The 21,816-nt window shown below is 35.4% G+C and overlaps 1 protein-coding gene across 3 annotated transcripts; it reads left to right on the top strand.

The window, feature by feature from the left end:
• The first annotated feature begins 1,151 nt into the window (after window positions 1–1,151).
• On the top strand, window positions 1,152–18,452 carry LOC6653051 (RILP-like protein homolog). Of its 3 annotated transcripts, none has more exons than XM_023181402.2 (5): window positions 1,152–1,971; window positions 2,072–2,547; window positions 2,616–2,711; window positions 2,887–3,009; window positions 3,171–3,319. In XM_023181402.2, exons 1-5 carry the CDS (start codon window positions 1,357–1,359, stop codon window positions 3,310–3,312), a joined length of 1,452 nt encoding a protein of 483 aa, XP_023037170.1. In that variant the 5' UTR covers window positions 1,152–1,356; the 3' UTR covers window positions 3,313–3,319. The 3 variants fall into 3 exon arrangements, with proteins under 3 accessions (XP_023037170.1, XP_023037171.1, XP_023037173.1); XM_023181403.2 differs by lacking the exon at window positions 3,171–3,319 and adding an exon at window positions 18,362–18,452 and having other exon boundaries at window positions 1,153–1,971; XM_023181405.2 differs by lacking the exon at window positions 3,171–3,319 and adding an exon at window positions 6,371–7,560 and having other exon boundaries at window positions 1,154–1,971.
• The last annotated feature ends 3,364 nt before the right edge of the window (window positions 18,453–21,816 follow it).

The following is a 21,816-nucleotide window of genomic DNA, read 5'->3' as shown; positions in this document are numbered from 1 at the left end:
TCCACCTAAAACAATTTTATGAAGCTTTTAGTAAAGTGTTCATTTTTGAGGGATCCAAAAATTTGTCACCTGTTGTGGGCACCCTTAAAAAATCGGCTGAAAATGAAGAAATATGAAGCTAAATCACTCCAGATAAAGAGAAAATAAAAATTGGTTTACTTTCGAATCCTGCAGTGACATAAAGAACAAAAAAAAAACGTTTACATGGTATTGCCAGCACATTGGACCAGTTTTTTTTTTTTGGCATTTAAAAAAAACAATATTCTATTTTCGTCCTACTAATATTTTTGCAAAATTTCAGAGCTCTAGCATTTAAATTGTAGTTTTTGAAAAAAAATAATTTATCTGACCTATTGTGACTTAGTGCGCTTTGCCGGTGTTGAAAAAATGCGTAAAATGCATTAAATTGCTGATAATAAATGTAACGGCAACATAAACGTTATAATTACGCACTTGCTCAATTAAACACGCGCATTAAAATATGTACATACATATGTATGTTTGCCTTTAAATATGCAAATTTTGAACATCTCCTAAGGAAGTGTTGCATATCAAACATTGGTTTTGCATTGGCCAGTTGCTTTGTTTATGTGCGACTAATTAAAGTTGAGTTTAAGCAGGAAAAAATCGATTAATAGCTTTCCGGAAAAAAGTGTTGTTAAAATTTTAGTGTTGCGATCGAAAAGAATATAGCGCTGCCTTACACTTGTAATACGCGGTTAATTTAAAACGGTGTGTTGAGTACAATATTTTCTCTTTATAAGAAAAAACAGTGTATAGTACACAACATTCGGTCTTAGGAGCCGAATTCACCTTGACTATTGAAAAGAGTAAAATCGCCTATTTTTTTGTTTGTTCTAAACGTACCGTTGAAAAATTTTTAATGAAAGTCATTAAAATAGACAGAGAATTGTGCCAAGTAAATCCATATTTCTGAATCCACTATTCGCTTCTGTTAATATTCTCACATCTGTTAAAGTTTCAATATTAAACTACTACCTTATATAGAATCATACAGTGGTTTTTAATAGTACCGTATCACATTTTAAATTAACCGCCTAAATTTTTTTGAGTGGCAGCTTTATAGTTTAAGAAACAGTGTTGAATAACATAATACTGTGGAAGACATCTGGCAGCACATTTTATTACTCATTTAACATCAGGGGTTTTTTTTGCGAAAATATAAAATTATTGCAAACAACAATTTGTTTTGTGAATTTAATAGAAGTTGCAGAATCAATAATTGCCAATTCTGTGTCTCAGAGCTCTAGAAATTGTACTTTCTGCTTTTCTGTGTGTGTGTGTTTGTTTTAAACTGCACAGCTGTTTGGTTTGGCTGCAAGACTCCTGCCCTCCATGCCCGGCTTCCATGTTAATGAAATGGGCGAAATGGTTTTAACGTCCATCGATGATATCGGCGTCGTGGATGTCTACGATCTGGCCTCAGATATAGGCAAGGAATATGAACGGATTATGGATCGCTTTGGCACGGATGCTGTCAGTGTCCTGATGCCCAAGATAATCAATACTTTAGAATTGCTTGAGGCTTTAGCAACTAAAAACGAACGTGAAAATGCTACCATACAGGATTTACGTGACAAAATTGCCCAACTGGAAAGTGAGAAGCTAGAAAAGGCGGAATTTCGTCGACGTTTTGAAAAAGAGTTAGAATTGATTGAAGAGCAGTGGCGCAGTGAGACCAATGAGCTGGTTGATTTAGTCTCATCGCTGCAGGATGAGAACAAGCGGCTAGTAAAACAGACACAGGACTTGCAATCTTCTTCAGCACAAAGTTCTGGCTTAGGGGCTAGTCTGACGGAGAGCATTATTTCTATGACTAACAATGAGTTGCACAGTAGCTTGTCAGATACTCAAGTTTTGCAGCGCCTCAAGGAGCAAATTTACAAACAACGAAGTGAACTAAAGCAGCGTGAATGCGAACTGCAAGACAAGTTCAGCGAGCTGGAGCATGTAAGTGGACGCCAGAAAATCTGGACTTCAATATTGCCCAACTTAGTTGCACTTAAGTTTAACCAGTTTTCTTTAATTGATTTGATTAATGCATTTTCAGCTTAATATCCAGGCTGAACGCCTAAAGGCTTCTGAGCGAGACACGAGACGCCGTCACAAACTAATGCAAGCTCAGGTAAAAAACTTGTGTGAAGAGCGAGCTGATTTTTTAGCCCAACTGCAGGATCAGTCTCGGGAAATCAATCAATTGCGTAAACGTCTTGGCCTGGCTGAGAAGGAAAACGAGGATCTGGTTCAGTCTTATGATGAGGATCAAAATGATCCTAATCGGCCTCGATACACGACACGTGAGCTCAAAGAGCTTATCAGCGAACGAGACGAGTTACTTACTACAATTGATAGCCTCAATGAGCAACTGGCCGAACTGAAGCCTTCAAGCCGAGTGAAGGACAAACGTTTGCGTTCAATTTCAAGCTCTGATGACAGCGTTAAAGATGACCACGTGGAAAACAAAGAAAATGAAAATGACGAACCGGGTGATGGTGTTGAACTCAAAGTACCCGCTACGGGTGAAACGTCAGTATTTTTTGTTGATGAATCAAGAAAAACCAATTTTTGTTAATTCCAAACCGTTCTGTTGCTAGGCCGCCTGGTCATGATGCACCCGTTCAAGGACCTTTGCCCTATGAGCCAGATGATGCACCCTGGAAAAAAAGTTCGGAGTCGGGCATACGAAAATTGTAAGTCATGCATGAATGTTTATATGTCCGGGGATCTGGACACTCGAAACACCCAAAATACCGATCTCTAAGATAATTTGCAAACTTTTTTCGGCTCTCTTTACGTCGAAGCATTAAATCAATGTTCAAAGTAGTAGTACAATTTGCAAAAGTCCTAATGCTTTTTTCTTTGTAGTTTCCGTAAACTGTTCTCGGATCCATCGGATGGCACTAATACATTTCCAAAACGTTCCTTAGCGACGCTCTCCAAAATGGCTTTATCAGCCACACCGGGCACTAGTTCAGGCGAGGTTGCGAAGTAAGCGCCCTTTGTACTAATTTGAGTTAAAACCATTCCGATTTCTGCATTTTTTTTGTCATTTTTATTTTTAATTTCATTCTATTATTTTTTTTAATTTATTTTGTTTTTTGTTATTGTGTTTCTTCTTTCCTGTGCCTTCTATTTTGGTTAATCTTCAGTTGTTGCAGTTATCTATTGCTGCCTTTTGCTATGTTTTATACGCTCGCTATTTCTGTCCTTCGTTTAAGCTGTACATATCTTATCTATACACTATATTGCTGTACCCGCCTAATAATAAGTTGTTATAAACTTTTTAAATAACCTTATATTTATAAGTATGCATAATTTTATAATTATTATTGGTTTATAAATAGGATTTATAAAAGTTGGGTGTATTTAAAAACAAAACACAAAATTAACAAGCGACTACTTTTACCCAATTATTTAGATTCATTTTCATTAGATTTCTGTTTACATCAACAAACAGAAATTAGCTTTTGTTAGAGTTATTGTGTTTGACTAATATTTAAACTAGCTAAGAGAAATATAAAGAATACATACGTTGTCTGTAATGACAGTTTTTGAACGAGCACTTTTCGTGATAACGTCATGAGTTAATATTAGGTTTAAGTTTTCTTGGACTACTGGGGCCCGAAACAGCATAAACTTTGCAGACTTAAACATTATTTTGCGCAGTCTAAATTCATTAAGGTCCTTTAGTTTAAAACTCATACCTCAAAATATGCTATCCAGTTCAAAATAATATTATGGATCCATAGAACTAAGCGTCAAACCTTTTTCAAATTTTATGCATCATACACATTTGGAAGAAATTCGAAACTAAGAAAAATATAGCATTAAAATTAAATCTTAACTGGTAAAATTTATTATTCAAGCGTTTGGTTCACTGATGCAAGAAAATTTACTAGTAAGATTTAACGAAATTCCGTCATTGATTTTGTTTTTCTCAAATGATACAAATTTTCAGGGCCCTGGGGTTCAAAATGTATTAAAAATGCCAAATTTGGAGTCAATTGAGACACCGAGCGCAATCGAAGAATAAATTAAAGAGAAATTTAAATGAAACAAAGCAAGAATAATTTTGTTATGTATAGACAATCGGTTGAGTCAGGAGACAGATGAGATGAGGGGGCATAGAGAGAGTGAGCGCGCCTCTCCACTGTCCTTATCTAGACAGTTATCACTTCGAAAGATTTGTTTGTATTTCGTTCTTAATTAATTATTGTCATGTTATTATGATCCCATAACTCCAATAATTTACTGTGCCAACTCGAAGAACTATCTATAGTAGAAAAAAAAAACATTTAATTGGGGAATAAATCAATCTAAAAAGTATTCAGTTGAACATTTTTCTACATTGTCCAAGAAGCATGCAATCGGATTGAGACTATAAAATTCAGCTTTTATTTGAAAAACAAATGTTAATATGACAATTTTTTGCATTTTAATCACAAACATAAATATCATATGCTATTAATTTAAAGATTGCTTGATCATTAACCGACTTTATGTTTCGTTTTGCCAACTGGGGGGATTAAATAATATAATTTTTTTTGTGAAAAGTAGTCAATTAGCAAGAAAACAAATTACACAAGGAATATTCCTAATTTGGACCATTTTCATTATATTTATTCGATAAGAATGAATACTTAAAGTACGCAGTTTTGATAAAACCTTTAACCAGGCTTTTAATAATTTCAAATTGTCTGTCCATTCATATACCTGTAGTAACATAAAGTTACTCAACTAAAAGAAAAGGACTTTTGCATATGAGACAAACACCAGCTTTTAAGTTTCATAAATGAATGTGTCGACCCACACTACTACGTGTGTAGTGGACTTAAAAAATATTCCATTTTTCGTATTTCGCATTCTAAGTAATCAATTGATCAAAATCTAGCATTCACGAAATCAAATTTCTAATTTTAGCAACGCTGGAGTAAAAATTTGAGCCAGATTAAATAATGCACAATTTTTTTGAATAAACATAATATTCATATAATTTAATATAATTGAAAAACATTTTGAGTACAGCCAATTTTGTTAGTTTATTCATTTAGAATTAATTTTATCAAAATGAATGTCTTAAAATTTAAGAATAGCAAAATATTGAACTACTTAATATTCCCTTGACGAACAAATGTTAATGTTAAAGTTGTCAAACATACATGTATACATTTAGATGAGGAAAAATATTGCAGTCGAGTAGAAAAAAGTGAAAGTACCCTTTCGAACTAAAGGTTCCAAATAAGCAGTGATCACGGCTTAGAAGCTGAAATCAAACACATAATGCAAGCTATATAGTTTAAACCCATTCAATTAAGCCGCATGATAAATTAGAGGGTCGTGAGTCAACGACTTGACAATTGAAGTCATTCCTAGAGCTTACGCTCTGAGTAAAAAAATTCTATAATTATGCTTATAATTATTAATATGGTTTTTACGCCTTGAAATAAAGTCCCCAAAATATATGTAACAGGCAGAAGGATGCTTTTCCGACCCCATAAAGTATATTTATTCTTGATCTGCATCAACAGCTGATTTGATTTAGCCATGTCCATCCAACTTTTGCAACGCACAAATTAATTATAAACATTGGGTTCTTGAACTTTAAATATACTCTTTTTTTACTTGACGCATGGTATACCGAAGTCAGCGAGAACTACTTACTTCCTTGAATTATGCTTATGTTATAAAAAGGAGCTCGCTTTTGCAATTTACTATCATACGCATATCGCCTATGCCGAAGTTAGCTTCTTTAATATTTTTAATACATTTTAATTTGAATTCCTACAAAATTTAACGCTCTAGAGGGCAGCTGCTCTTCCCTGCTCGTACCAGGCTACCCCCTTGGATTGGACCACTCTATTGTTCTTAACAATTAATATTTTTATTATTCTATGACCTTTATGCGAAAAAGTTAGTGTCGATGAGTGTGCAAATACGTATACACATAAATTGAAAAAAAAAAATTATCATAATGTATGTGTTATTTCCATATCTACAGATTTTTGGTCTTAAAAATGTGCGCAAATTTTATGAGTGAACATTGTGCAATTAAAGCAATATCGCATTGGGCTGCAAATTCAATTAACTTTCTTTCGTATTTCAGGAAAAAAAGTATTTTAGTACGAAGTTTATTTTAAAAATTACAACATAGTATTATTAAGAAAGAAATATTCCATAGTGGTTCATTTAATACCATTAATTTTGAAATACAGATTTTTTTACATTCGTTGCTATACTATTGTGACATAATTGTTAATACAAATATTCGTTCTCGTATCTCATTCCATGGTTAACACGTAAGCTGCCTTAATTACGTTTTTTAATGCTCCTAAACTATTTGTATTTACAGATAAATACAAAAATTGCAAATTCCCATAATCAGTTCTCCGATTAACCTGAAACCAATTTTTTTTTGGGTGGTTGTGGTTGCCTTTATCTAAAATGGAAGAGAGGTCTCACCATGCTACTCAGTGTCTACTAGACCCTTTGGACCACTGTAACTTATAGAAATCGGCCTAAAAGCAAAAATGTGTTTGAATGAGACAGCAAATATCTCGCATGCTCTTGGACCTATGTCGAGATACGTAAATTGCTAATGTGTAAATACGTTAACACTTGCGGCAAGTGGTTTATGTGGATACGTTGCGGCTGATTTAAAAAGCAATATTTTCCGAAATGACTAAGCTTAGGTCAGCTCAAAAAACAAAAAGTATTCTGCTTTGCTCTGCTCTCATAATTTGTGCGATTTCTAGGGCCACAAATGGCAGATCAATCATATTTGCTTTTGCTATTGCTGTGTGAAATATTGAAATATTACACCGTGGAACATTCAAGGGCGTATCCAGGTATGAGCAGTCTTAGATCAAAATGTATACTTTAAGGATTTAAGGATATTATTGAATGGGTGAAAGTTTGATATTTTTTGCCATCTGTGGATCATAAAATCATTAGAAGTCTGAATCACTACTTGGCATAATGACGAAAGCAAACTTCAGAAGCTTATTATGAAACTGTATCTTTTTATCCCCTTTGAATTCTGGGTCTGTATGTTTTGGCCAATTCGAATTTTGTTGTCGTTGTCGGTTCACGGAAATTTATTTTAAATCTACTACAGATCCGTATGAGTTTGAATTCTTTTGTAGAGGATTTCAGATTACCTAATACATATGAATTATTCAGCAGCAGAAAACAAAGCTAAACCGCCTTTTCTATTTGGCTGCTTCATTTAATATGAATTTATATACATTCGTAAGTAATCCAAAAAATGGGAAAACGGGACAATGCTTGTTTTCATTATCAAGAAGTGAAAATTGTTACAATCTACCAACACAACTTTTTTAATTGTTTTTAATTAACCCAAAATTTGAGATTTATGTAATAGCTTAATTTGTATACCAAATAACTTAAGATATGAAAAAAGTTAAATTTATTTGATTTAAAAATAATTAGCAGTGAACATTAATAACTAGTATTTAAATGAGATTGTGTTGCCTATATATGCGTATATTATTAATACATTAAATGATTATACTATAAATGTACCCACGTACTACTAAACATATTATTAATATTACAAAAGAAAATAAATAAACAATAAATAAAACCGGTCAATGTATGTAAATATGTTCTCAAGGATTTGAATTTCAAATAAGTAAGTAAATCGTTTGAACGACTTTCGTATACCATGCACCAAAAAAAGGCAGTTAAATTTGTTAAGGGTGTCACAGAAATCGATTACAATCCAACACAGATCCATTTTTTGCCTGTTTGTAGGACGGATCACCCTGGGGGCTTAAAACACTTATTCTTGACCTCAAAAATGTTGGCAAGTGTTAAGTAGTACTAGTTTATACTGACTGTAACTTGAAATTTGGGGCAATGATGTTTTATATAAATTCTATAAAAATACTCCAACTCCTTCACCTATTTTTCGTATAGCACCAAATGATATATTTGGCCTATCCGTGGGATTTCCATACTTTATCTTACTTAGGTTATAGACAGCTTAAATACCTAGTTTTGGTCCCAATGGAGGTGTGAAGTTCATTTGCACCTACGGGCAGACGGACGGACATGGCTACATCGACTCAGCTTTTTATGGCGATCAAGAATATACATATGTATATGCCGACATTGCTGCCAGCGGACTACTACATCAGTGTTCGAAATTAGTGTTGGGCTTAACGACTCATTTTGATGAACAAGTTCACTGACTTACTTTTTATTCAGTTGCACAGTTGTTTATGTGAAAAGGATATATTAACGGTTGTTGAAAGCAGGTCCGACTAGAGATTGGCTTGCATCTACTAATCCATCCATATTGTCAATTCCGTTGTTATAAAATTAAGAAAAATTTAAATGAAAAAATAATGAAGTAAGTAAGTCGTCTCGCCGACTTGGGTATACCATACACCAGGTGAAACAAATATTTAGAATTTCGAAAACCAAATGTATGTCTACTAAATTATTTTAACATGCCTCATACCATCATATCTCGCTCACTCTACAAACACACAAGCACTCTAGCGCCGCCACTAGCCAACGGCCAATTCTGCCCTTATGGATCGCGTAGCAAAATACGTTCATACGTATATTTTGTATGTTTCTATTCAATCAAATTTGGTAGTTTGAAAATTAAAAATAGATAAGATTGATTAGTCTGCCAAATTTGATCGCGATGGTCAAAAAATTGCAAGAGCTAATCGGTTTTTTCTAAATTATGGAGGCGGAAGTGGGCGTGGCAACATATTAAAATATATGTATTCTGCGCGCATACCAAGCCAATATACATACTAAATTTGGTGAGTTTAGCTTTGTTAGTTTTCGAGAAAATCAGTTTTGTTTAATTTTCGGGGGCGGAAATGGGCGTGGCAAAATTTTTAAATAGTCAATATCTGCGCTAACTTACATACCAAATTTAATGTCGGTAGCTTTCATAGTTTTTAAGAAAATCAGAGTTATGTAAATTCCGGGGGCGGAAGGGGGCGTGGCAAAAAGTTGGAACAATTATTTTCTGCGCGCTAACTAAACGAGTATATAAACCAAATTTGATGTTTCTATCTGCTATACTTTTTAAGAAAAACAGTTTTATGTAAATTCTGGGGGCGGAAGGGGGCGTGGCAAAAAGTTGAAACAATTATTTTCTGCGCGCTAACTAAACGAGTATACAGTGAAACCTCGATATAACGAATCTGAGGGGGATCGCAAAATTATTCGTTATATCTATTGATTCGCTATAGGTACTGAAATGTAAAACCTTAGTCCTTTCAAGGGACTTAACAAAAAATTCGTTATATTGGGTTTTTCGTTATAACGAAGTTCGTTATATCGAGGTTTCACTGTATAAACCAAATTTGATGTTTCTATCTGCTATACTTTTTAAGAAAAACAGTTTTATGTAAATTCTGGGGGCGGAAGGGGGCGTGGCAAAAATTTGAAACAAACTCGATAAGCGTACATACTACACGAGACTGCATACCAAATTTGGTGGCTCTAGCTCTTATAGTCTCCGAGATCTAGGTGTTCATACGGACGGACGGACGGACGGACGGACAGACGGACATGGCTAGATCGACTCGGTTTTTGATCCTGATCAAGAATATATATACTTTGTGGGGTCGGAGATGCTTCCTTCTGCCTGTTACATACATTTTGGCGACTTTAATATACCATTTCACCCTATGGGTGTATGGTATAAAAATTAAAAACAGTTGTTTTTGTATTCTTTTCCGATATATTTCGGCCACTCATCGGTGTCGTCTTCAAGGCAACTATAAACAATATTGAATTGTGATTACTGTAAAAAAGAAAAATCGGCAACCGATTCGCTTGCCTACAACAACAACTAATACTATTCCTGCCACATCAGCATATGCTGGTGTGTCAAAAAACTAGCTTCGTCCCTTAACCTGGGTTACCAGAACGTTAGAGGACTGAAATCTAAATTTCCTAATCTCTATGTAGATAGTCTTTCTTTTGAGCATAACAATCTAGCTTTCACAGAGACGTGGCTAAAACCTGATATTGCTGATGCATCGGTTTTTTTCCACAAACTTTTCTATTTTCAGACGTGACCGGATTTCTCGCACCACCACCTGGTGGCGTTCTGATAGCTGTTGATGCTGCTTTATCATCTGAAATGATTCAATTTTCTAGTACCCAGGAGATTGAGTTTGTCGGTGTTAAAGTAAATTTTAAATCTTTTAATGCTTTCATTACTTGTTCCTATATTCCACCATTGTCAGACATGGTGGTATATTTAAATCATTTAGAGGCAATTCAGTTTGTCTCCTCTTTAGTTTCGAGTCAAGACATGCTCATAGTTGTAGGTGATTTTAATTTACCCGCTTTAGCATGGTCACTAACAGATGAATCTACCACGTTGCTGCCCTCTTTGTCACATGACTTTATTGATGGCCTTCTAGGCTTATCTTTATCCCAAGTCAATCATGTCTTAAATTCTAATGGAAAATCGTTAGATCTTATTTTTGTATTGGATTCTTTTTATTGTGAGGTTTCTAGGATCGAACCATTTGTTCTTCCAGAAGACAAATTTCATCCTACATTAAATTTAAAAATTGATTTGCCCTTGCTTTCACCATTACTTGGTTCAAATGAGTTACCTCTAACTAGGTGCTTTCGTAAGACTGACTTTGCCAGCCTTAATGAAAACATTGCTACTACAGATTGGTCTTATCTGTACAATTGTAGTGATATGAACTCGGCTGTTCGTTTTTTCTATGATACTCTGAATTCACTCTTTGATATTTGTGTGCCTCTTGGTAGGCTGGAGCGGCTTAACAAACCTCCCTGGTTCTCTCGCGAGCTATCCAATTTGAAAAATGTGAAGACACGATATTATAAGAAGTTTCAAAAAACACGTCGTTCATCAGATTATGCTCTGTATACAGTCGCTCGTTCAAAATTCATGATGCTTAATACACAATGCTATAAGAATTATCTTCAGCGGTGTAAGCTTCAGTTTTCTTCTGACCCTAAACAATTTTATAATTTTGTTAATTCTAAACGTAAGACCTCTGTGCACCCATCTTTTTTGTCTTTTCAAAATAAAAAAGCGAGCACTGATCAGGCAATTGCCGATATGTTTGCGAGTTTTTTCAAAACAACTTATTCCTCAACGGAATATCGAGCAAGTCCGTATCCTTATCATTTAAAAAAGGCTAATTGCATTTTCAATCCAGTGATTGATGAAAGTTCTATTCTTAGCGAACTTAAATTAGTTAAACCTGTTTATTCTCCGGGGCCAGACGGTCTTCCTGGATGTGTACTCAGGTTCTGTGCAAACGCATTATGTAAACCCATTTTAAAATTGTTTCTATTGTCTGTAGAATCTTCCTCTTTTCCATCTATTTGGAAGGAGTTGTATATTATTCCTCTGCATAAAAATGGCAAAAAATCCGAAGCCTCTAACTATAGGGGTATCTCAAAATTGTCCGCTATTCCGAAAGCTTTTGAGAAAATTATAACTTCTCAATTGCAACATTTTTGCAGCTCTATTATTTCGCCATCCCAACATGGGTTTGTGAATCGTAGATCTACAACCACTAACCTTTTAGAATTTACATCAATAATTATCAAGGGGTTCAAAAATGGTAAACAAACTGATGTCATATACACTGACTTCAGCAAAGCCTTTGATTCCGTTAATCATACCCTATTACTTTCTAAGCTGAGCGACATTGGGTTTCCACCCCTTTTCCTTTCTTGGGTTCGAGAATATTTAACAAATAGAAAACAGAAGGTACTTTTTAAGTCTTCTTTTTCCGTTTCCATTCCTGTGACTTCTGGTGTACCTCAAGGTAGTCATCTTGGCCCCCTGCTCTTCACACTATTTATTAATGATCTTCCATCAGTCATTGTTCATTCGCGTGTGCTTATGTATGCTGACGATATCAAGCTTTGTATTACTTATAAAGATACAGATTCATTTAGTCGGCTACAAGCTGATCTTAAAAACTTTCAATCCTGGTGCCAGTTTAATCTACTAAATCTTAACACTACCAAATGTAAGGTAATGACTTTTTTTCGTAACTCTCCCCAACTGGTCACTTATTTTCTAAACAACAGCCCTTTAGAACGTCTAAATAATATGAATGATTTGGACCATAAGTTAAATTTTAACACCCATATTTCCACCACGGTCGCAAAGGCCATGAGTGTCCTGGGTTTCATTAAAAGATGGTCAAAAGAATTTGATGACCCCTATACAACTAAAGTTCTTTTTACTTCGCTTGTCCGTCCTATTTTAGAGTATGGATCTTGCATTTGGTCACTTCAATATGAGTCGCACCAGATTAGACTAGAATCCGTTCAAAAGCAGTTCTTGCTATTTGCTCTTCGTGGCTTAAGCTGGGATCGCAATGTCAATTTGCCTTCGTATTCTAGTAGACTTCTCTTGATTAACCTTCCGTCCCTAACTAACCGTAAAATTATGCTTGGTGTCATTTTTATGCATAAGCTCCTAATTGGTGATATCGACTCGCCTGAGTTATTAGCTCAGGTGAATCTGTCGGTACCATGTAGACGGAGTAGACATCCTTTGATACCTTTATCCCTTAGTCGTTGTTCTTCTAACTATGCTATGTATGAACCTTTTAGGGTCCTCTGCTCTGATTACAACCTTCTATTCCCTGTAATCGGCTCAGAGTTTTCTATTAATATGCTTAAAACATCTATCCTATCCCATTTAGTTAATAGATAGCTATAGTATTATTTGTTTGTCTGTCTTTTCTATTGTGAATTTTGTCCACGCGATTCGTGCCGTGCGTTATACGGCTGCACCCCTCGGTCGGTCGGGTGGGAGGTGGGCAGTTATCTGCTTGGGCTCGCGCGTAACAGGCTTTGTCCTGGTGTCGTAGGGGCCACTTGAACGTACTGCGCATAGTATCGTCAACGTCCGCTAAATATATAAATCATACATTAATTTAACAACAGGATACACCTACTTATTTTTAAACGTATAAATGCGCGCAGTTGTCTATATCTACCTTATAATTAAGTCTTATATTTGTCGGGTTATTTATTATGTGCAGCATCTCCAAAGTGTAACGTTTGTTGTAATGTTGTTCTTGGTCTATTATGTTTAATTCGTCAAAATTTGGGAAATGTCCACTGGCGGCACAGTGGGCCATAAGTGCCGTTTTTTGTACATTGTAGTGTTGACGAAGTTTATAGTCAGATCTATGTTGTGATAGTCTAGTTTTTAGCCTCGATTGGGTTGTCCCTATATACATTTTATCACAGTTTTCTTCATTAGTCCCGTTGCACGGTATTTTATATACTACGTTTCTCTTGTCCATTGTATCAATCTTGCTTGTTGTCCTGTTGAATATACTCCGTAACGTGTTGTTGGGTTTGTGTGCGATCTGTATTTGTTCTGTGTCGTAGCAATCCGAGTTTGCCGATCTTTCCGACAGTTGTGTGACATATGTATGTACATATGTGACGGACATAAAGCATTTTGTCGTGGTTTCTCTATTTGTTTTCTTATTGTGAGTTTTTAGTGAAGTCCTTATGGTGTGGTTTGGAAAGTCATTATCCTTTGAAATTCGTCTTATTTCTTCCTTTGTTTCTTCAGGAAAAATTGGGTCCGATATGTTAAGTATCCGTTGTATACAACCTCTTGCTGTATTTATTATCATCGACTTCGGTTGTTTGGAGTTGAAGTTCATGATTCGTCCTGATGCTGTTGGTTTTTGTACCATTTTAATTTTAGCTCGTCTGTGTATTTTTGGGTCTAGATACGTCAATTTGTTGTCATTTTCTAACTCTATTGTAAACTTTAGGTTTCTGTCAAATGAATTTAGGTTGTCAAGTGTGTTTTGAATCTCGCCTTCTTTAATTATGGCAAAAATATGTAGATGACGTATTTCGTCAAAATTCTAGGTGGTCGTTGTAGTGTTTTCATCATTTTATCTAGGAGTTCTTCCATAATTATGTCGGCTATTATTGGTGACGCTGATGATCCCATAGGCATTCATTTTAGTTGTGTGTATATGTTGTGCTTGTATCTAAAATATCTGTTCTCTTGTATACAAAAACGTGACATTTCCATGAATGTTCATTTTGGAATGTTAGTGTGCGCTTTTATTTTTATCCATTTTTCCCTAATAGTGTCAAGTGCCAATTCTATTGGAATGCTTGGAAAAAGTGAGACTACGTCAAATGATATCAATTTTTCATCTTCGTCTAGCTTCCTTAAAGTTCTATATGTATTTAAATTGTTAAGTATACTATCCATTTTTGTTGTCATACTCAGTCTTATCCATTGCAACTGTCTTATTTCCTTTAACTGAAGGTAAAATAAATATGTCATCATTCTGTCTAAGAAATTTCCTTGTTTGTTCCACTGTGTTGCACGATCAGCTGCGTCTTCTTTGTTAGATGTTTTGTGGTCTTTTATTAATAAGGAGAATTTTGTGCGTGCTTCCTCTTGTTTTTCTTTGTCTTTAAGACAGGGATAGGCACCCGTGGCCCGTGCGGGCACTTTTCTTCGGCATTTGATCGTTTTGCACATGGTGAAATAAGTACAAGGTGGTCCCGTAGACTTGCTTTTTGTCCTGTTTTGTCCTCATCATGCAGCGCTGCTCATGACGAGGTCTGGAAAGATGCACATGAAAAAATGAATTGTGGGGTTGTTTTCCCTATTTATTTTCTTGTATCAAATCGACGGGTTCGCTCGTTTGAGCGATTGAGGCAAATATGGTTCATTTTTCATTTCGCGAAGTGTAAAGCACACACATATGTACATTGACAATTTTCATTGGCTCTCTTTGTGCCTACCCCTGTTTTAAAATCATTTTCGTCCAGCAGCAAACATAATAAACCAAGAACAACATTGCAACAAACGTTATACTTTAAAGATGCTGCACATAAAAAATACACCGACAAATATAAGACTTAATTATAAGGTAGATACAGACAACTGCGCGAATTTATACGTGTAAAAATAAGTAGGTGTATCCTGTTGTTAAATTAATGTATGATAATCACAATTCAATATTGTTTATAGTTGCCTTGAAGACGACCGCCGATGAGTAGCCGAAATATATCGGAAAAGAATACAAAAACAACTGTTTTTCATTTAAACAAAAAATTGACATCGAGCCGGCTAAACGTACCACAAACAACCAACCATAGCTTGCAAATAACTGTCGACCGTTTCTCGTTGTCTGTAAATAAGTGTCTTTTCCCGACATTCTACGAAAAGACTCAGCGAGCAACCGATTTTTCGGTTCTTAAATGAGCTCGCTCGCGCTCGGAGCGAAACCGTTTTTTCTGTACTGTTTTGTTCTGGTTGTTCCAAGACCGTTTCGTCGTGTTCAATCAAGCAAAAAGTCTTTTGCGTATGTATTGGTATACATTCACACGCATAGGCAAGCAAATCGTTAAGCGTCTGTGCAGACGAATACATTTATTAATTGCGATTGTGAATTGAGTGTGTAAAGTTGTGAAAAATTTGTTGTGCAAAATGGGAAGAGAGTTGAATAAAAAAGTGCACCAATTCTTTAAATTTAATTTGGAAGAGAAAAAGTCAATTTGTAATGTTTGCGGTATTAAATTGTCCGGCAATCACTCAACAAACTTACGACGGCATTTAACAACGAAACATATGGACATTTTCAACGAGTGGAACTATTCTGAAGATTCAAAATCAACCAAAAGTGAAGAGAAACGAAGAATATCCTATCCAACAAGCGAAGAAGCAATTGTTTCTTCTTTGATTAAAATAGTAACCACGGACGGAAAACCATTTATATTTCTAGACAGTGAAGGGTTCAAAGAAATAATGGATCCAATATATAATGCACTTGGCATGAACCCTGTAACGTCTCGAAATATTATGAACTTTGTGTCAGTCAAAGAGCAGCTTGTCAAAGAAAACATAAGGGCTCTCGTGAAGGGAAAGCTTGTGTCGCTGAAAATAGATGTTGCCACCAGAATGGATAAAGCCATTCTAGGAATAAATCTGCAAATGGTCCACGCAAGCCTGACTAAAACCGAGATCATTGTAAAGACTTTAGGCATGATTGAGCTCGGGGAATCTCACACTGGAATATACATAAAGAAGAAAATTCTGGAAATCTTGGATGATTATGGAATATCATTAGATCAAATCTACAGGTAAAAATTTGACTACATACAATTTCGATATATGTATGTCACTTTTTAAAGAATTTTCATATTAATGCACACAGCATTACATCGGATAATGGGCGAAACATGATAAAAGCCGCCCAAGTGTTAAATGAAGCCACAGAGGAATCCCTTTTTCAAGACGACAAAGAAAGTGAGAATGTTCTGAATGAACTGGACACTATTGAACTTGCTAATATACACCTTGTGAGATGTGCAGCACACACTCTGCAACTCTGCGTATTCGATGTGAACAAGACAAAGGAGATCGCCGATAAAATAAGTTCCTGTCGCACATTATGCAAATCGCTGCGCACCGAAACATATAGGTAAGTAATAATTAGTTTTTTATATATATGTACATATGTATACATACTATGTATTTATAAAATCTATGCAGACGTATCCTAATTGAAAACAAAAGAAACATACCATCGCTCGACGTTGTTACAAGGTGGAATTCGACCTATTTAATGCTAAAAAAATTAGTGGACCTAAAGGATTTCTTGGCCACGCAGTCTTGTATTTGTGTAGATGCCGATTGGGATTGGATGGATACGTACATTGACGCTTTCAGTGACACATACCAGGCAACCCTAAAGCTACAAGACAAAAATTTAGTTTATAGTGAATTCTTCGTAGTATGGATGGAACTAAAATTGAAATGCGAGAATAGCCACAATTTGATTAAAAAAAAACTATCGGCACAGATCAAAATAAGGGAAAGTAAATTATTAGAAAATGAAGCTTTTTGGCAGCCATTTACTTGGATCCTCGGGTTAATTGCATGTTGACGAGCTATCAGAAATCGTTAGCAAAGGTTAATTTAAAAAAAATAGATTTTCGCATATTTGAGTTGAAACAAGTAAGCTGTATGTCGTAGAATGTTTGAAATTGGGGTCCTGTTTTGTTTATGTTGTAATTTTGAGAAACTATGTTTATAATTAAAACTGTCTTCGTCAAAAACTAATACTTGTACTAAACTAAAATCCAAAAAACATTTCATACTTATCATTAATTTATTATTTAAGGCACAAACACAAAATGTTCCAGAGCTCGAAAGTCCGGGAAGTTCGAAAGTGCGGGAAGAGATGTTTGAATCCTCATTTTCATCAATTTTATCGACAGCATCATCATCTGAAGAGAAGTCGCTATTCTCGGCATTTTTGGACGATTTTCAGACAGTTTCAGAAAACAAAAAAGACCCTGTTTCTGCAAAACTTGTCAAAATTTATGCTGACATCGAAAATTTTGACGTTACATATGGTCGATTGCCATTGAATTCAAATATATTGGAATTTTTTAACGACTTGCAGCTTAAGTTTCCTCATCTAAGTGCACTAGCGCAGGTTGTGTTGGCTACACCTGCAACGCAAGTTTCGGTCGAACGGGCATTCTCAGCCCTACACTTTATATTAAGTGAACGAAGAAGTTCGATTAGCGCAGAAAATCTGAACGCCTTACTTGTCATTAAGCTGAACACATAATGTATGAAAAATATTCCTAAAAATTAAGTATGAATAGTTTAAACTCTTTTGTTAACTAACTATAGCTCTAAATGGAATATGAAATCAAAATGAAATAAAATATGGTTTTCTAAAAAAAATATGAAAAAAAGACCAAAAAATTTTAAAATAAATTTAAGTTAAAAATTTAAATTGAAAAAATCAAAAAATTATGTTTATTTTTCACAACAACAAAAATAAATGTGAAGACCGTTTGCGTTGAGTTTTTCGGTCAATCGGTCTTTTGTTGACTCACATCGTGCGAGCGTTTCTCGTTTCGCTCTTTATGCACTGCTCATTGAAAGACCGATATACAAAGCGCTCAACGAAAAGAGCTCAACAGAAAATATAAATCAAGACAGCAAGAGTCTCTTGTTCAGAGCGAGAGAGTAAGAACTTTTTCGGTTGTGTTCGCAACGAGAACGCAAGAAGAAAAACGGTCGACAGTTATTTGCGAGCTATGCAACCAACAGATCGCTATAATCAACAAATTAAGAAAAATATCAATTGAATATTTTGTTTTTAGATGTCGTTTAAGAAATAATCATTATAATTAATAAATACAAAATAATAAAACTGATAGCCAAATAGCTTTCTCGTGGATCTACATACATATTGCTATGCAAAAACAGTATTTTCTCCACCTTATCCGGGCATTTTTTTTCCGACTATTTCTCCAGCTGGAAAAAGGCGTTGACAAGGACCAACGTTGCTATGTATATTTCCACCATGCCAACGGATCATCATAAAGGATAACAGAGGACCCTCGCCAACTCAGTCGTAGCAGTGTCCGTCAAGTTGACGGAGATATATTTATGTGAATATGTTTATAAGCATACATACATATGTACATGTATATGTATACATAAATATATTCGGATGAACACTTCAGTTTTTTTGCGTTTATTTATAAATATTTGTGCTTCCAAAAAAGGTTACAAACCGTGCTTGTGAGGTTAAATGATTTGGATATGAATATATAGTAGAATCCGGTTATGACGACTACGGAGTCGTTATACTTTAAAGATGCTGCACGGTAAACGTTATAAACTGTTATAACGTCCGTCCGGTTAAAGCGATTAAAGTTCGAAGACTTGGTTGGTCTCCGGTTGGTACGTCTCCGCTTATAACGACGAACCCCTTATAGCGACGATATTTTTCACAGTTCAACCGGTTATAACGACGCGTCGTACGAATCTTCATCGAGTGCAAATTTATGAAGTTTTTGTTTTTAATAAAAATATATTTTGTGCTATATAAAACCTTATTACAAACATCGCAACCATAAAAAATAAAAAACAATTATTTTTGCTGCTTCCGGATAGTACGTCTTCTGGATATAACGACGAAAATCGTCGGTCCCTTGAGCATCGTTATAACCGTATTCTACTGTACTATATACTACTTTTTTCTGACGATATTTCCAATATTATCTCATAATATGTTTTCAAAACCGGCGCGGTTTGGCTGGTCCTCTGGGTCTGGGCGATGAAGTGAAAATGTGAAAGTATCAATTTTTGTCTTTATAAAAAAGTGGTAAACGAAAAGTGTTTTCAGTTCTTGTCCTGTGCTAAGAAAACATTTTTTTTGCGCACCTAGTCCGCAGACTAGGGTTGGTGATCTAACGCACGCAATGCCAAAGCAGACTTAAGAGAGGTTCAAGAGAAACAAGCTCTTCACCCGTCCACCGGCGCTGTAGACGATCGCGAAGGCCTATATTTGATGTATATTATTTTTGAATTGCGATACATTTATGTTAATTCTTTCAAAACAGGTAAGTCTTTCATTTTATTTGCATTGTTTTCATTGTATTTTGTAATTGAATGTCGTGTTTAATCGAAATTTATTCATTTCATAATTTTTTGTTCTTTTGAAAAAATGTTGTTATACCCTTGCAGAGGGTATTATAAAATTGGTCAGATGTTTGTAACACACAGAAATAAACGTTTCTGACGCCATAAAGCAGCAGACTTTGCTAAAGAACTCCAGAATCGCAATAGCCATACCATGTCTTGAACGCTAAAACTAGTTGGGAATTGCATTGCAACTAAATGAAGCGAAAAAAGTTGGCGAAGCCTACAATACCAAAGAGTTGTTTAGCAAAGTCTGCTGATGATAGAACTTGGTAGTTCTTGAAATAGCTATACAGACAACCTGCTCACCTTTTTGTGTGTTGCCTTCGAAATAATCTTCTTTTGTAAGATTGACCTCGAGCCGGCTAAGTTCGATTTAGATTATAAAGTATTTTTATGACCATTTAAAGGGGCACATCAAACTAAAATAATATTTCTCGGTGACTTCTGGTATTTTGTGCCTAAATTTATGGTTATATTTCGTTATTAACATTTGGTCATACTATAGCGATATTGAGCGATATAAAGTTTGAGAAAATGCCGAAAGTTACTTATAAACAAAATTTTCGCGAATTGTGGACTTCTTTTGATGAATTTAAGGAGTGTCTGCGCAAAGTCCCAACAGACCCCACAAAACCATATTGCTCTGGGCTAAACTATGCGAAAATTCAATTTGTTCCAAAGTCATTTAAAACAGAGGGACAAGAGGTTGTGTTTATAAGCTCCCTTGCATATTTATAAAGTCACTTTATAAATGTCAATATTCCCGAATCTATTGACTGTAGCGCCATACAATATATTACGATTATGAAGAGGAAGAAGAAACAAAAAAAAAAACACAACAATTGTCTTGTTCCAACCGTGTTCGTCCAAACAAAATATTTATATGTACTAACGTTTAGTTTTCATGCTCGTGTCAATGTTTTGTAAGTAGACTAATCCGTTTGGTTTGTATAACATTGTGTTTCAGTATACTGATATGTTTTCGCATTTATTCAGGAACCCTTAAAAATTCCAAGAGTTTCTGATACAAGGTCGCTTTCCATTAGAACTGCAGTTTCCAGGATCGAGGAGCAGTGGGACGCACTCAAGTTGCACTTTGACTTAGCCGCGACAAACAAAATCTGTCACAAGGCACAAATTTTGCGTGCATTGTATGAGGAAGACAAAAATGAAGTAAGTAAGTCCTCTCGCCGACTTAGGTATACATACCTTACACCAGTAAAGCAAATATTTCAAATTTATTAAACAAATGCATTTTCACATGCTTTTTACAAGCATATCTTAGTATCTCGCTCACTCAAGCATACGAACACCCTAGCGCCCTCACCAGACAACGGCCAACTCTGGAAAAACGTTTATATGCATAACTTAACTATTTTTTGTCCGATTTGAATCAAATTTGGTATTTTGCTGGATATTAGTATCAAAGTGCGCCAAATTTGATTGCAAAAGGTAGAAATTTTCGGCAGATAATCGAGTTACTGGCAACGAGTTTCTGGCAACACTGACTGTATGTGTATGCGTGCCGTGCTTTGCTTAGGGAACAATGGAAGAAGAAGAAACCAGAGGGCCGGGGCTAACTTCGACCGCATCAAAGTTTGTATACCCTTGCAACTTTTATGGTAACTCTTTCCTTACCTAAAGCCATCAAAATGGAAAAACGTTTTTTCTAAAAAGGCTAAAGTTTGCGAAAGAACGGCCTACAATCTTAGCATAGGAAAGATAGTGATCAAAGTCACTGTTTTCCACCGACTGTTCCTATGGGAGCTATATGATATAGTAACCCGATATTTATCAAATTCGGCACAGTCATTAACAGATATATTAAACTAACAAATGTTTAATTTGAAAGCAATCGCGTCAAAAGTGACGAAGTTATTGACAAAAGTCACTGTTTTCAGAAGATCGTTCCTATGGGAGCTATATGATATAGTCACAATTTGGCACAGTCGTTTATATGTGTAATTAACTCACCAATATTAAATTTCAGAAAAGTCACTGTTCGTGACTTTGCCATTTGTATGGGAGCTATATGATATAGTGATCCGATCCGGCTGAATCCGAGATATACAAGCCTACATGCAAAATTTCAGCTCTGTAGCTCCAACGGTCTAGGAGGAGTTTGCGTTGATCCAGACGGACGGACGGACATGGCTATTTGAACTCGTCTCGTCGTGCTGATCAAGAATATATATACTTTATATGGTCGGAAATGCTTCCTTCTGTGGGTTGCACACTTCTGACCAAAATTAATATACCCCTTTTGCAAGGGTATAAAA

This window comes from Drosophila willistoni, assembly GCF_018902025.1.
Source record: "Drosophila willistoni isolate 14030-0811.24 chromosome XL unlocalized genomic scaffold, UCI_dwil_1.1 Seg142, whole genome shotgun sequence".
NCBI classification, from domain to species: domain Eukaryota; kingdom Metazoa; phylum Arthropoda; class Insecta; order Diptera; family Drosophilidae; genus Drosophila; species Drosophila willistoni.
Note: the sequence above shows the minus strand (reverse complement) of the source record. Positions and strands in the feature narration are given on the sequence as shown.